The following is a 15,418-nucleotide window of genomic DNA, read 5'->3' on the forward strand; positions in this document are numbered from 1 at the left end:
TTTGCGGTCCTGGGGCTTGAACTCAGGGCATACACCTTTGAGTCATGCCACCAGACCTTTTCTGTGAAGGGGCTTTTTGAGATAGGGTCTCATGAATTATTATGCAGGTACCTAAATCACCCATGGCAAGGCAGCCACAGCACTCATAGGTTGAATGACTCAGGGAAGATAGAGAAAGAGATGAGTTAAAATTATTCCTATCCAGTTGTGGTGGTAATCCCAGTACTGGAGCAACTGAGGCAAGAGGATCGTGAGTTTGAGGCCAGCCTGTTATACATTTTTATTTAATTCTTTTTTTCCTCCACTACCTGGGTGGATGGTGGTGTGATTTCCTCATTTTATGAAAGAAAGAGAGAGAGAGAAAGGGGTAAGTGTAGTAAAAAATCAAGAGTTTCTTTTCTGGGTTGAGGCTTAGTGATAGAGTGTTTCCCTACAACAGCCAAGGCTCTAGTTTTATCCTCAGAACCAAAAAGAGGTCCTTTTTAAAACTATGTTAACAGTCAACAATTAAGACTAAGGTATTTGGTGCTTAATAGCTGTCTATACTTTTTTCCCTTCTACCTTGGCAACACTGGGAATTGAACTTAGGCTTTAATGTATTGAAGACAAGTGCTCTACCTCTAAGCCATACCCACAGTAGAGGTTCCTAGTGACATTTAAGAGGAGATGATGCAGTTGGATATCCAGCTAACTAGAGTTCAGTGGGCTGGAAGTAAAATTCTGGGAGTTGTCAGTGTATAGATGATAATGATGAAAGAGATAAGTTATCTCAGAAATGTACTCAGTTTGGCTCAAACTGGCTTTTCAGAACCACTGTCTATACCAGGTGCTGGTGGCTCACACCTATAATCCCAGCTACTCAGGAGGCTGACATTAGGAGAATCATGTTTCAAAGCTAGCCCTGGCAAATAGTTCGAGAGACCCTATCTTGAAAATACTTAACACAAAAAGGGCTGGTGGAGTGGCTCAAGGTGTAGGCCCTGAGTTCAAACTCCAGTACTGAAAAAAAAAAAAGAACCACTGTCAAAATTTTCAGAACCTTTTAAACAGCCAGTTGATTTCACCTTGGTAGGGGTATATTTGCACCAAGGAAATTGGCAAAGCCTACAGCACATCCCCCACAGGACCTTTCTCCCCCAGAAATTGAGGCAGGATTGCCTAAGGAGTTTTTTGGTTTTTCAGCACCACCCCAGGAAACCTGACACAATTTCTCATTGATACCAAACTACTGTCAATCACTACAGACACCATCTGGATGCTACAAACCAGGTCTCCCAAGCCAGGTGTTCATCTTTTTATCAGGACACCGTTGTAACTGGCTGGTTCTGTTTTCTCCAAAAAGTAAGCAGCAAACTCTTCAGCCAAGGTGGGGTGGAGCGTGTGGGAGGTTTGGAGACAAGAGAAAGTGCGTGATAGTTTGCCAAGTGAAAAAGTGAACATATTCTGGTCTTGGTGTAGGGTAGGCAGCGCCTGTTTGATATAGGTGGGGTAACACAAACTTGTGTGCTTTCCTTTTCATTTTTTTTGTCGTGACAATGATAGTAAAGTTTATTGGAAGAGGACTACAGGTTCAGTAGACTGTAAATGGGTAATCTCTAGACTGAAAACAAGAACAACATGTGGGAGGGCTGGCGGAGTGACCCAAGTGGTAGTGTGCCTCCCTAGCAAGTATGAGGCCCTGAGTTCAAACCCCAGTACCACTACAAAAACAAAAATAAAAGGAATGACATTATGGGGTTTCTGTTTGATTGTTTGTTGTTTTTTGCAATATTGGAGCTTGAACTCAGGGCCTATACCTTGAGCCACTCCTCTAGCCCTTTTTTTTTTTTTTGTGATGGGTATTTTTGAGATAGGGTCTCTCAAACTATTTGCACGGGCTGGCTCCTGATCTCTGCTTCCTGAGTTGCTAGGATTACAGGCTTGAGCCACCAGCGCCAGACTTTTTTTGGTTCATAAGTATGATGATTGAGTGTTCACACCTTTGCATGACATGTGACTCCCTCAAATCTTGTTACCACTTTGGTACGTTATCCATCTGATGTGGAAAAAAAAAAAAAAAAAAAGAACACCTGTGTGCTTTTCTTCAGTTACACTCAGCTGCTTGTGGGGACAGGCTTGGTGTACTCCCACAGTTGAATTGACTTAGGTGTGGACTGGTGGAGTATAACCTAAGGTTCACTGTGGCCCACCAAAAGTATTTTGCAGAATACAAAAATAGAATGTAATATGATCCCTGCCCTCAAGAAACGTATAGTCTGATTGCAGGAAATAAGACATATATTCCAAGGGGGAAAAATATCTCAAAGTCAAAATAAAATGCAGAGCAGAACTTTTGCTGATAAGAGAAATGAAATAACAGGCTTACTGTCTTTCTTTTTCTTTTCTTCTGGCAGTGCTGGGAATTGAACCCTTATGAATGCTAGACAAGTAGTCTAATAAACTTTCTTAAAAATTGGTAGCGAGAGAGTCTGAGGCAAGAGGATCGTGAATTTGAGGCTGGCCTGGGCTAGTTACAGAGACATGTTCCAAAAAAAAAAAAAATGGTAGTGAGAAAGAAGACCTGGGGAGGAGGCTGAAAGGCTATTGCCGTTTAGGGCAAACCACTGATGTTTAATGGAGCCAGGGGGAGAGGAAGTGATTGAAGATGCTAGAGACAATGGGGGAGCTTCTGACCAGGAGCAGAAAGGGTTTTAGGAAAGACAAGGGAAGCACTTCCTCTTGGGAGCAAGGTAGGGGGCTGGGTATTCAAGGCTGTTGAGGCTGCCGACAAGGAGGATGGAAATCAGTCCTGAAGAATTCTCAGATGCCACAGGCAGAAAAGGCTGTAGAGATGGAAGAGAGGGGACTTCTCTCTCCTCTTCCACCACATAGGTCAGGATTACCCCTGCAGTCTTCTCTTGGTTTTTCAGTAGCACTCCCAGGGTATTAGACATAATTCATCATAGACACCAAACTATTGTAGATCACTGGAAACATCTGGTCAGCTACATTTAAGCTGTATCCTCCTTCCTTCCAGCAGAGGGGGTATAGCTCAGGGGTAGAGCATTTGACTGCAGATCAAGAGGTCCCTGGTTCAAATCCAGGTGCCCCCTGCTATCTCTATTTTTAAGATGGCAGGCAACAAAGATAAACTTAGCTGAGAAAGACCCTCCTAAACATCCTTTGGTATGTCCTGATAATAAAAAAAGTTATGAGCCACTTATACTCCTTTGTCCTCTGGAACTTCACATTGTATCCAAGTCAACACACTGACAAGGAAAGGACCTACCATATGATAGCTGCAGCACTGGGAGTGGCCTCTGTCAGTGTCTGGCAATGTGTGGTATGGAGACCTTCAAAAGTCTTGAGACCCTGTCAGAAACTATACTCACACCAACCCTAAGATGTTACTTTACCCTGTCAAAAAGTACACTCATAATAACCCTGAAGTGTTTGTTTTCCTCTTTCAGAGCTGGAAATTGAACCCAGATCCTTATACATGATAGGCAAGCACTCTGCCATTGGCCTATATACATCTTCACTGCTGTTTCTCTCTTATTCTTTTGGGGGTATACAGAGGGAGGAGTTTTCCAGGGGTTATATGATATGTGACATCACAACAGCTTAGATATAGAAACAGGCAAAAACAGCTATCTTTCCTTAAGTCAGATGTTAAAGGGATTTCCAAAAAATAAATAAGGCAAAGCCACTCATTTTACAATATTACTGTTGTTTGGAAAAATAAAATTATAATTATTTTTAATTAAAAAATGTTGTTGAAGGGGCTAGTGAAGTGGCTTCTAGCATATGTGAGGCCCAGAATATAATGTGTGTGTGTGTGTGTGTGTGTGTGTGTGTGTGTGTGTGTGTGTGTTTTATTTAAGGGAGGAACCAGTGAGGGCCAACAAGAAGGGAGAAGGGCAAAGGAGAGGGTAATAGGGGTGAATACAATAGAAGTACACTAAGTATGTGTGAAAACAGCATAATGAAACCCACTAAAAACAGTTAAAAAAAAAAGAGAGAGAGAGAGAGGAGGAGTAAGAGAGGGGGTGCTTTTTTTTTTCTTTTTTGGCAGTGCTGGAGTTTGAACTCAGAACCTCATACTTGTTAGGCAGAGTGCTCTATTACTTGAGCCACTCTACCAGTCCAAGGGGAGCAAATTTGATCCAAGTATATTATATTCATGTATGTAACTATCACAATGAAACCCCTTTGTACAATTAATTTACACCAGTAAAAATTAAAAGTAGCTGGGCACCTGTGGCTTATGCTTGTAATCCTAACTTCTCAGGAGGCAGAGATCAGGAGGATTGTGGATCAAAGCCAGCCCAGGAAAATAGTTCAGTGAGACCCTATCTTGAAAAAAACCCTTCACAAAAAAAAGGGTTGGGAGAGTGGTTCAAGGGGTAGGCCCTGAGTTTAAGCCTCAGTACTACAAAAAAAAAAAAAAGTAATTTTAACAGATAAAGGACTTAAATTTTTTTTTCTTTTTTGGTAGCACTAAGGTTTGAACCAAGGACCTCACACTTGCTAGGCAGGAACTCTACTACTTAAGCCACTCCACCAACCCAAAATAGATAAAGGACTTACTGTCATCTTAACCAGGCACTGGTGGTTCACTCCTATGGTCCTGGCTACTTGGGAGGCTGAAATCAGAAGGATCATGGTTCAGGGCCAGCCTGGGCAAATAGTTCATGAGACCACCCTCATATCCAAAAACCTGAACAAAATGGGCTGGAAGTGTAGCTCATGAGGTGGAGTCCCTGCTTTGTAAGTACAAAGCCATAAGTTCAAACCCTAGCCCTACTAAAAAAGAAAAAAAGGAAGGAAAAAGAGAGAAAAGACTTATTGTTACCTTTAATGAAATAATAATAAATATTTGAATATTTTTCTTTCTTTTTTGGGGGAGCAGTACTGGGGTTTGAACTCAGGGCTTTGTACTTGCTAAACAGGTTCTCTACTGTTTGAGCCAAAAGTCTAGCCCACCATCATTTTTCAATTTTAATTTCTGATCTGGTAAGTGTCAGTAGATAAGTAGAAATTCTGTTCCATCCTCAACAGTTGAAGGGTGTAAGAGCCCTAAAGTAAAAAGATTTGAGAATCACTACAACTCTAAGTGGTGACTTCAGGGAGAGAACATTGGGGTTGTAAGATGGCAGATGGGAGAGATGACATCTGAACAGAGTTTTGAAGATCAGGTGATGGAAAGCAGGAGAGAGTGCACAAAAATAAGGAGGTGTAAAACAAAAGGATGTGTATTTCCAGTAATCTGAGCCATTTGATGTTTTTATTATTATTATTATTTTATTATTCATATGTGCATACCAGGCTTGGGTCATTTTTCCCCCCTGCCCCCACCCCCCCTTACCACCCACTCCGCCCCCTCCCTTCCCCCCCCACCCCTCAATACCCAGCAGAAACTATTTTGCCCTTATTTCTAATTTTGTTGTAGAGAGAGTATAAGCAATAATAGGAAGGAACAAGTGTTTTTGCTGGTTGAGATAAGGATAGCTATACAGGGCATTGACTCACATTGATTTCCTGTGCATGGGTGTTACCTTCTAGGTTAATTCTTTTTGATCCAACCTTTTCTCTAGTTCCTGATCCCCTTCTCCTATTGGCCTCAGTTGCTTTTAAAGTATCTGCTTTAGTTTCTCTGCGTTAAGGGCAACAAATGCTAATTTTTCAGGTGTCTTACCTATCCTCACCCCTCCCTTGTGTGTTCTCGCTTTTATCATGTGTTCAAAGTCCAATCCCCTTGTTGTGTTTGCCCTTGATCTAATGTCCACATATGAGGGAGAACATATGATTTTTTGGTCTTTTGGGCCAGGCTAACCTCACTCAGAATGATGTTCTCCAATTCCATCCATTTACCAGCGAATGATAACATTTCGTTCTTCTTCATGGCTGCATAAAATTCCATTGTGTATAGATACCACATTTTCTTGATCCATTCATCAGTGGTGGGGCATCTTGGCTGTTTCCATAACTTGGCTATTGTGAATAGTGCCGCAGTAAACATGGGTGTGCAGGTTCCTCTGGAGTAACCTGTGTCACAGTCTTTTGGGTATAGCCATTTGATGTTGCTGCAGAGTGAAGTGTAAGAGATGAGAGGGCAGGAGATGAAGCCAGGAGGAGGCAGGCATTTTGGAAAGAGACTACAATGCTGTGCTGAAGTGCTTGGACTTTATTCTACAAGAACCACAGGGTTTTAAGAACCACACAGTTTTAAGCAGTGGGAGGTTATGGCCATATCATTTCTAGGCAGCTGCAATATCTTTGAGCCAAGAGCAGAGCTTGGGAGGCCTCACAGAAAAGTTTACAAAGTAGAACCAAATTAGTAGACTTCAGTGACTAGGTCTGGGGAACTAGTAAAAGAGAAAAACTGTGTCCGTTTTCTGGTTGACACACCAGTTGTAGCACCAATGAAGAAAACCACTCTGGAAAAAAAGAAAGGAAGTGGTCTAGGGCCACTTCAGGGTGTGGAGTGCTTGCCTAGCATGCTAAAGGCCCTGAGTTCAATCTGTAGCACAACAAACAAAAACAACAACAAAAAACCCACAACTGCAATTTCCATAGTCTTCCCCATCTTGATTGACTGATGGCAATGTCATCTTCCAAATGCTCAGTCCTGAGGCCCTGGAAACATCTTAACTTCTCTTCCGTACCCCACAGTGGCTCCACCTCCAAAACATATCCAGAACTGAACTATGTCACACTACCTCTACTTCTGCCACTCTACTCCAAACCACCATTATTTCTCTTCTGGGCAACATTTCCTAACGCTCTCCTATGTTCCGAATGCACTAGTTATGAACATTTCAGCCTCTACTGAAAAGCAGGCAATGGTTTCCCATTTCACTCAGCAAATGCCAAAAGTCTCACATGATCCCTTTTAATTATTCTTTTATCATTATTTAAAATATGGAACACTCTACAAATTTGTGTGTCATCCTTGCACAGGGGCTAATCTCCTCTGTACTGTCCCAATTTTAGTATGTGGAAGTGAGCACTATTTTGCTCTTTCTCACGACTTCTACTTTCCTACTACTCTTTCTTCACTGGCCCTCCCCAGTCACACCAGACTTCCTTGTTGGTTCTCATATGGTTTAGGCACATTTCTGCCTAGGGCTTTACATTGCCCAATGACTCTGTTTTGTTTATATTAGATTAGGTAGAATAAAGAAATAAATTGCAGTTTGTCTCTCCACCTCCTAATCTCTTACTCTGTTTTTTAATATACTTACCCCCATCTAACATATATTGCAGCTTTTTTTTTTCCCCCAGCACTGGGGTTTGAACTCAGAGCCTCACACTTGCTAGGCAGGCACTCTACCACTTGAGCCACTATTCCAGCCCTATATTGCAACTTTTTAAATTGTATTATTGTTTGGTGGCCAAATGTATCTCCACCCCGGAAGAATGTATGCTCCATAGGCATAAGAATGTTGATCTGTTTTGTTCTGACTAATCTCATGTATGCCCTAGACAGAATCTGGAGTAAAGTAAGTGCTCAATAAATACCTGAAAAAAAAAATCTGAATGCATACATGGACAGAAGGAAAGAAGCCAGGAAGATGAGGACTTTAAGTGATTGAGGCAGTGAAGGAAGGTAGATGACATGATCGTACTACGCACAGATGAAATGACTGTAGTGCTTCTGAGCTGTGCCACGTCCTCATGGAACCATGTAGAGCCTGCTTTCCCCACCCCCTGCCCTCTGCCCCTTGGTTGTCCCTACAGAACAAAAATTGTTCAAATTACTTCACAATCCCTATTGTTCAAATAAGTGCCTTGCATAAGTGTTCAGAAGAGGTTGGTAGGTAAATGAACAAATCAATGTGTCTACGTCCTCAACTTTTTCTTATTTTTTTTTTTTTGGAGCTCGACCTTGGGGATTCACAGTTGCTAGGCTGTGGCTCTACCATTTGAGCCACACCACCAGCCCTTTTTTGGCTTGTTTTTCAGGTAGGGTGTCCGGTTTTCAGGTAGGGCGTCCGGTTTTCAGGTAGGGCGTCCGGTTTTCAGGTAGGGCGTCCGGTTTTCCGGACAGCTCGGGTCTGTGATCCTTCCGATCTCTGCCTGCCATGTAGACGGGATTAGACCGGAACCATGGCGCCCGGCTCCCCAACACTATCATGTTAGCACAGAGGAGACTCCAGGTCTCATTCGCTTTTTGTAAACCTCAACCTCTCCACCGCCCATGCTACAGCTACACCTTAAACCTAAACCCAGAACTAACTACATAATCACGCTGCGTATTGAGGGAAAGAGGCGAGTTTAGCCGGCATCCGGTCACGTGGCTTAACTGGGCGGGACGTAAAGTTCATATCCCAGCGTCCTTTGAACCTACTTCCTTTCTATTCCTTCCGGTCGTCCAAGATGTCGAAGCGGGGTGAGGTTTTGGGCTCTAAGGGATCCTTTTCCATCGGTCGCGCGGTGACTGCCGGCCTCTCCCGCAGTGGCGGCCCTGGGCAGCTGGGACGCTTTGCTCTCCTCCGGGCCGGAGAGGGAGAGGATGGGCACAGCCACAGCACTGGAAGGGTTCCGAAACTGGCGGGTCGGGGGAAGCCTGAGCGTTGAGCTGATGGAATCCGTACATAATTCTAAACCAAACCTGGTGAGATAGCTCCGCACACAGGGCTGCACTAGTAGGTGGCTGCTGGCCTGACTTAAACGACAATTTAGGGGATTTGCGTGGTCTCTCGGCTTGCTAGAGGAACTGCCTGTTGCAGAAGTTTGAGCGAGGATGAATTCCAGGCCCCCTTGTCTCGACATCAGGCTGGTAATAGCGAGGGGTCGGCTATATTCCGTGAGAACAGAGTGGCATACGGGCAGGGCGTAAGTGGAATCCTATGGGAGGCGAACCTGCAGCGTACTGCCTTCCAAAGCATGTGCAGTGGATTTATAGCTTGAAAGTATGAGGGGGTGCTTATTTATTCTTTCCTATCCGCAGGACGTGGTGGATCCTCCGGAGCGAAATTCCGGATTTCCCTGGGTCTTCCGGTAGGAGCTGTGATCAACTGTGCAGACAACACCGGTGAGGCATTTGACTGCACCCTGACACCCTCCCCCTTTTAAAAGCACTCAGTGGGCCTTTTGCTAATGACCCATTGAGCCGTCAAGAAGGGGCAGAGTAAAAACACCGCTTTTGGGTGAAGTGGCAGCATGTGTTGTTTTGCTTCAATCGGTGGTGTGACAGATATCTACCTTGGGCAGTTAGCGGAGGGAGAGGTTTTGCATGTGTTGGAGAGATGTTATATAATAGTAGAAGTGCCTAACAGACTCAAAAAATCGTGTTTTTTGGTTTTGTTTGCATCCTTTTATAGGAGCCAAAAATCTGTACATCATCTCTGTGAAGGGGATCAAGGGACGGCTGAACAGACTTCCTGCTGCTGGTGTAGGTGACATGGTGATGGCCACAGTTAAAAAAGGCAAACCAGAGCTAAGAAAGAAGGGTAGGTAAACATGGAATCCTCTTTTTATCTCTGGAGGGTGGTTGAGATTCTCCAGTGAGTGGAAAAGATGGTGTTTATATTTTACAGTTTTCAATTTCTCCCCATGCTTGTTCCTTGAGAGACTCTGCGAGTTGATCTGCTCCTACAGTCTTAGGGACCATCATTTTTCTCCTTAGTCTTCTGTGCAAGCTGAAGTCCCAGAGTATCTAAATTGCTGATTCTCCAGCTCAGTTCACTAGACACTTGCAGAGCACATTTCTTAATGAAAGTTAGTTCTTTGCCGATTGCCTAGCTATGAATACATACAGTGGTACTGAGTGCTTATAAATTTTGATAGTGGCATAGAATAGGTGAAATTACAGCATTAAAAACTCTTAACCACCATAGACAAGTGTTTTTTGTTGTTGTTGTTTTTTCTGTTCTTTTTTGGTGCTGGGATCTAACCCAGGGCCTCACACATGCTAGGCAAGCGCTGTACCACCAAGCTGCATCCCAGCCCCATAGGCAAGTTTGCTTTTCTGGAATTACTGATTTGAAAGGCTACAGTGGTGCTCCTATACTTTCTCAAGTGATTGGGAAATCCAGGTTAGGGCAGTGAGTGTTTTGGCCTGTTAAGCACTTGGTAAGTACAGAAGAGCAGACGGTGTTTTTCAGAGGTATACTTTAAAGTTGATTGTGTTTTATCAATCATACTGACTAAAGACAGGCTGTTGAAAAATTTGCCATGGGACTCCATAAAACTAAAATGCTTCTGCTCAACAAAAGAAATGGTCTCTAAACTGAAGAGAACACCCACAGAGTGGGAGAAAAATATTTGCCAGCTACGCATCAGATAAAGGACTGATAACCAGAATATATAGGGAACTTAAAAAACTAAATTTTCCCAAAATTAATGAACCAATAAAGAACTGAGTAAGTGAACTAAACAGAACTTTCTCAGAAGAAATTCAAATGGCCAAAAAACACATGAAAAAATGCTCACCATCTCTAGCAATAAAGGAAATGCAAATTAAAACCACACTAAGATTCCACCTCACCCCTGTTAGAATAGCCATCATCAGCAACACCACCAACAACAGGTGTTGGCGAGGATGTGGGGAAAAAGGAACCCTTTTACACTGTTGGTGGGAATGTAGACTAGTACAACCACTCTGGAAGAAAATTTGAAGGCTACTTAAAAAGCTAGACATTGATTTACCATATGATCCAGCAATACCACTCTTGGGGATATACCCAAAAGACTGACACAGGTTACTCCAGAGGCACCTGCACATCCATGTTTATTGCGGCACTATTCATAATAGCCTAGTTATGGAAACAGCCAAGATGCCCCACCACTGAAGAATGGATCAAGAAAATGTGGTATCTATACACAGTGGAACTTTATGCAGCCATGAAGAAGAACGAAATGTTATCATTCATTAGTAAATAGATGGAATTGGAGACTATCATTCTGAGTGTGCCTGGCCCAAAAGACCAAAAATCGTGTGTTCTCCCTCATATGCAGACATTAGATCAAGGGCAAACACAACAAGGGGATTGGACTTTGAACACATGATAAAGTGAGAGCACACAAGGGAGGTATGAGGATAGGTAAGACACCTAAAAAATTAGCTAGCATTTGTTGCCCTCAACGCAGAGAAACTAAAGCAGATACTTTAAAGCAACTGAGGCCAATAGGAGAAGGGGACCAGGAACTAGAGAAAAGGTGAGATCAAAAATAATTAACCTAGAAGGTAACACACATGCACAGGAAATCAATTCGAGTCAACTCCCTGTACAGATATCCTTACCTCAACTAGCAAAAACCCTTGGTCCTTACTATTACTGCTTATACTCTTTCTTCAACAAGATTAGAGGTAAGGGCAAAATAGTTTCTGCTGGTTAGTGAGGGGGGGAGGGGGTGGGGGAAAGGGGGAGAAATGACCCAAACATCGTATGTACATATGAATAAAAAAAAGAAGGAAAAAACCCTTGACCGAACACAGGTCAAAGACAAAAAAAAAAAAATTTGCCATGGTTGGTTATAAGTCTGATAGAAACTAAATCAGGGAGCTGCTGGTGGGAACCTAGGTGAGGCATCAGAGCACTTGTCATTTGTGCTGTCCTGCCTGGCTGCAGAACTTCTGACATTGAGTAAATTTTTACTTTTTTTCAGCTCCTGTGCCACCTTAAGTCCTGTCTCTATTCAGGGTCATACTGTTCTTATGGACAAGTCCTAGCTGCCACCCCTTGCCTGCCTCCTCCATAATCCCTAATGGACTTTAGCATTTTGGTTAGGGATCTGCCTTTGCTCCCTTTAATACCACTTTGAGGGCATAATAGCTCTGTAATGGTGATTAAGCTTTATTAGTCAGTGTGCTGGGACAAGAACACATCTTAAAGGGGTTTCTCCTCTTCTCAGAACACTTCCTGGGTCTGTTTGATGGCCTGGGGTGCTGTCAGGGAAGAGCAAAGCATGTGACCCTTACTTTTGGGTGAGATGACAGCAGGATTTACTGTTGGTCTCTGTCAGTAATGGAACACAACAATTTGGAGTTTATTTGTGCTACAGGGGTTTGAACTTCAGGCCTCACACTTGCTGGGCAGGCACAATATTACTTGAACCAGGTCCCCAGCTCTTTTTGCTTTATTTTTCTGGTGGTAACTGGGTTTGAACTCAGGGCTTCGTGATGGCCAGGCAGGTGTCTGCAATTTGCAGCACCCCCAGCACTTTTTTGTGTTGAGTACTTTCCAGATAGGGTCTTTTGAATTATTTGCTCTGGCTGACTTTGGATCCTCCTGACCTGCCTCCTGAATAGCTAGGATTACAGGCCTGAGCCACTGGTTTATTTTTCCAATAGGAACTGTCTCTTTGACCCTTGTGTTTGCTAGGTGAATGAATTTATACATAACAGACACAGAAGATAAAAGGGGGACAGGACTTAAACTCTTGGGTTTGTAACTTTCTTTTAACAGAAGGTTCAGTAAATATTAGTTACCATTGGTACTTGGTGTTAAAGATAATCAAAATCCCTGTCTTAGACAGGCACTCTACCACTTGATTCATGTCCCTCAGCAAAATTCCTGTCCTTAGAGAGTTCAGGTGTTTGAACTTGAATGTGAAGGTATGTTTCTATTTTAGGAGGAAAATTTGAACTCCAAGAGATGAGGTAACTTGCTGATCTAAAGCTGGCACCTGGCTCCCCAAGCCCTTTTGGAGATTTTTTTGTTTTTCTTCCCTTCCCTTTTTTTGGTGCTTGAATACAGCCCAGGAAGGCCCTAGGTTTTTATCTCCAGAACTGTTGGAGGAAAAAATTGAGCCTGAATGTGTATGATTCAGTTCTGTCAAACATTGCAGTGTATTTCCATGGTGATGGTTCCTTCTGAAGGTCTGGGAAAGTGTGATTTTTCACTTAGATGCAGATAGATTTAAAAGTCAGACCTAGTATAACTGGTGGCTCACGCCTGTAATCCTGAGTAATCAGAAGGCAGAGATCAGGAGAATAGAAGTTTGAAGCCAGCACAGGCTTTTTTTGAGACCCCCATCTCAAAACAAAAAAAAAAATCACAAAAAAAAGGGCTGGTGGAGTGGCTCAAAGTGTAGTCCCTGAGTTCAAGCCCCAGTTCCATCAAAGGAAAAAGAAATAGAAATTTTTGGTGGTACAAGTAGAATTTCAGTTAGCCAACTCATAGACCTTCATAGCTGCTTCAGGAAATGATAATTGTTAACATTTTGTTACTGTCCTTTCCTGACATCTATGCAAAGTGAGCTTGTCTGCTATTACTTATATAAATGAACCAGTACCATCCCATAATCTGCTCTTGCTTCACAAATGACTACCCTGTGTGTAAGCAGTTACAGATAAATCATTTTTAGTATTTATGTGCTCTGCATTTGAAAAGTTAAAAGAGCTAGACACCAGTGGCTCACACCTGTAATCTTAGCTACTCAGGAGGCAAAGATCGGGAGGATTGTGCTTCACAGCCATACTGAGCAAATAGTTTGCTAGACCCTATCTTGAAAAAAAAAAAACCTTCAAAAAAGGGCTGGTGGAGTGACTCAAAGTATAGGCCCTGAATTCAAGCCTTTGTACCATTTTAAAAAAACAAATAGTTAGAAGGGCATGCCATAAGGGAGAGTATTGTAAGGTCCTAAACATGCTCAGGAAGTTCAAGTTCTATATACGTGCACAGATTTTCTTTTGGAATATTGGCAGGTAAATGAGTTAATACTGGTGGTAAGATCTGACACATAGTACGTACATCTTTATCCCCATCAAATTCCTGGGGCAGGGGTTTTGATACTTAGCGGTGGAATATTGTCTAAGGAGGGGTAATGACTTGACCTTCCTAGGTGAAGTGGGGGGAAATGTGGACTGCACTTAGTAAGTTTCTTATTTGTCCTCCCAAAAGAGAAGATTTATACTTAGAAGAAAATGATTGCACAGTTTGTTGGCCATTGCTGTTAGAATGAAAAACTAACAGAGGGGGTGGGGGAAGGGGGGAGAAATGACCCAAACCTTGTGTGCACATATGAATAAAATAAATTTAAAAGAATGAATAACTAATAATGGTAGCCATACATTATGTCCAGGAGTATATACTGCTTGCTTTTGTGATGGCCCTAGGAACTGACAGATTAGTAACTGCTGTCCTTGTCCCCTCCTTAGTACATCCAGCAGTGGTTATTCGACAACGAAAGTCATACCGGAGAAAAGACGGCGTGTTTCTTTATTTTGAAGATAATGCAGGAGTCATAGTAAACAATAAAGGCGAGATGAAAGGTGAGAAAGCAGTTGACATAGGTGTCTTAGGCATGATGATTTGGTCTATAGTATAAGTGAGGAACCCCTGATGTCTCACCTGTCACCTCATCTGTTTTTATACAGGTTCTGCAATCACAGGACCAGTTGCAAAGGAGTGTGCAGACTTGTGGCCCAGGATTGCATCCAATGCAGGCAGCATTGCATGATTATTGGCTGTATTTGTAAAAAAAAAAAAGAGACTCATTAAAAAGTATTTTGCTGGGGGCTGGCAGCGTGTCCCAAGTGGTAGAGCACCTGCCTACTCAGTATAAAGCCCTGAGTTCAAACCCCTGTACCACCAAAAAATAAAAATAAAAAAATAAAAAGTATTTGGCCTCAGTGCTTGCTTTCCTGTTTTAAGTTTTTTGAGTTTAGACTTTTGAAACCCGTTAACCATTTCCCTCTTATATTTGTGGTCCTGTGGATCAGTCCAACCCAGGACTTTGCTAGAGGAAGTATAATCCCATTGAGCTGCAGCCCCGAGGATGACCATATATAATCCATTTTAGAAACTTTTGTAATGGTGGTTGGCCACCATTAATGGAATTACACCTGAAGGTATCAAGATTGTTCATATTGGGATCAATAATTTGGTAGAAAGTTGAACCAAATAAGGCCTTTCAGACTATGTTCTTAATTCATATCTGTATTTGGAAACTGCCTTGTGTGTTCTGATCTGAAAGTTGGGTATAATTTAAGGCTAAAGATTACAATGTATGTGAAGACCCTGGTACTTGTTTACTTGGTGAGATGACATAGCTTATTTTTTCTTCCCCTTTGGATTCGTATTAAACCAAGTTCCTCGAGGATGTGCATACCCAGCACTAGATAACTATTACCCTTTTGTCTCTGAGACTAAGTATGGTATATACCAGAACTAGATAGCAGAGATTATCTACTTGGGAGGATTTTTGGGGTTTTTTTTGGTGGGACTGGGGTTTAGGAGTACTATATTAATGAACTAATAGAAGTCTGGGCATTATATACTTTTGCAATCTTAGCTCAACAGGCTGAGGCAGGAAGATCTGCAAGTTCGAACCATACGTCAAGTCAAACCCTAGTCTGCTGTTTGAAATCTGGCTTGGTTTTTGTGGCAGTTCTGGGTATTGAGCTCAGGCCCTTGCACTTTGAAGGCAAGCTCTCACCACTTGAACTACATCTCCGGTTCTGTGGTTTTGTTCTTTTTGAGGTAGG

General features: G+C 42.5%; 1 protein-coding gene and 4 non-coding genes across 5 annotated transcripts; 4 read left to right on the plus strand and 1 right to left on the minus strand.

Annotated features, from left to right (window-relative positions):
- The first annotated feature begins 1,937 nt into the window (after positions 1 to 1,937).
- Positions 1,938 to 2,041, plus strand: LOC141414555 (small nucleolar RNA U13). Its single transcript, XR_012439570.1, has one exon. It is a non-coding gene; the product is annotated as a small nucleolar RNA U13 (small nucleolar RNA).
- A 979-nt stretch (positions 2,042 to 3,020) lies between these two features.
- Trnac-gca (transfer RNA cysteine (anticodon GCA)) lies at positions 3,021 to 3,092 on the plus strand. The gene has a single exon. It is a non-coding gene; the product is annotated as a tRNA-Cys (tRNA).
- A 3,805-nt stretch (positions 3,093 to 6,897) lies between these two features.
- On the minus strand, positions 6,898 to 7,000 carry LOC141414361 (U6 spliceosomal RNA). Its single transcript, XR_012439411.1, has one exon. It is a non-coding gene; the product is annotated as a U6 spliceosomal RNA (small nuclear RNA).
- Positions 7,001 to 8,307: 1,307 nt separating this feature from the next.
- Positions 8,308 to 14,553, plus strand: Rpl23 (ribosomal protein L23). Its single transcript, XM_020172250.2, has 5 exons — positions 8,308 to 8,374; positions 8,936 to 9,019; positions 9,309 to 9,437; positions 14,090 to 14,203; positions 14,309 to 14,553. The coding sequence occupies exons 1-5, from the start codon at positions 8,362 to 8,364 to the stop codon at positions 14,389 to 14,391; spliced, it is 423 nt and encodes a 140-aa protein (XP_020027839.1). The 5' UTR covers positions 8,308 to 8,361; the 3' UTR covers positions 14,392 to 14,553.
- LOC141414458 (small nucleolar RNA SNORA21) lies at positions 9,051 to 9,183 on the plus strand. Its single transcript, XR_012439486.1, has one exon. It is a non-coding gene; the product is annotated as a small nucleolar RNA SNORA21 (small nucleolar RNA).
- Positions 14,554 to 15,418: the final 865 nt, after the last annotated feature.

The sequence above is a fragment of the Castor canadensis genome, chromosome 11, assembly GCF_047511655.1.
Source record: "Castor canadensis chromosome 11, mCasCan1.hap1v2, whole genome shotgun sequence".
Lineage (NCBI taxonomy): Eukaryota > Metazoa > Chordata > Mammalia > Rodentia > Castoridae > Castor > Castor canadensis.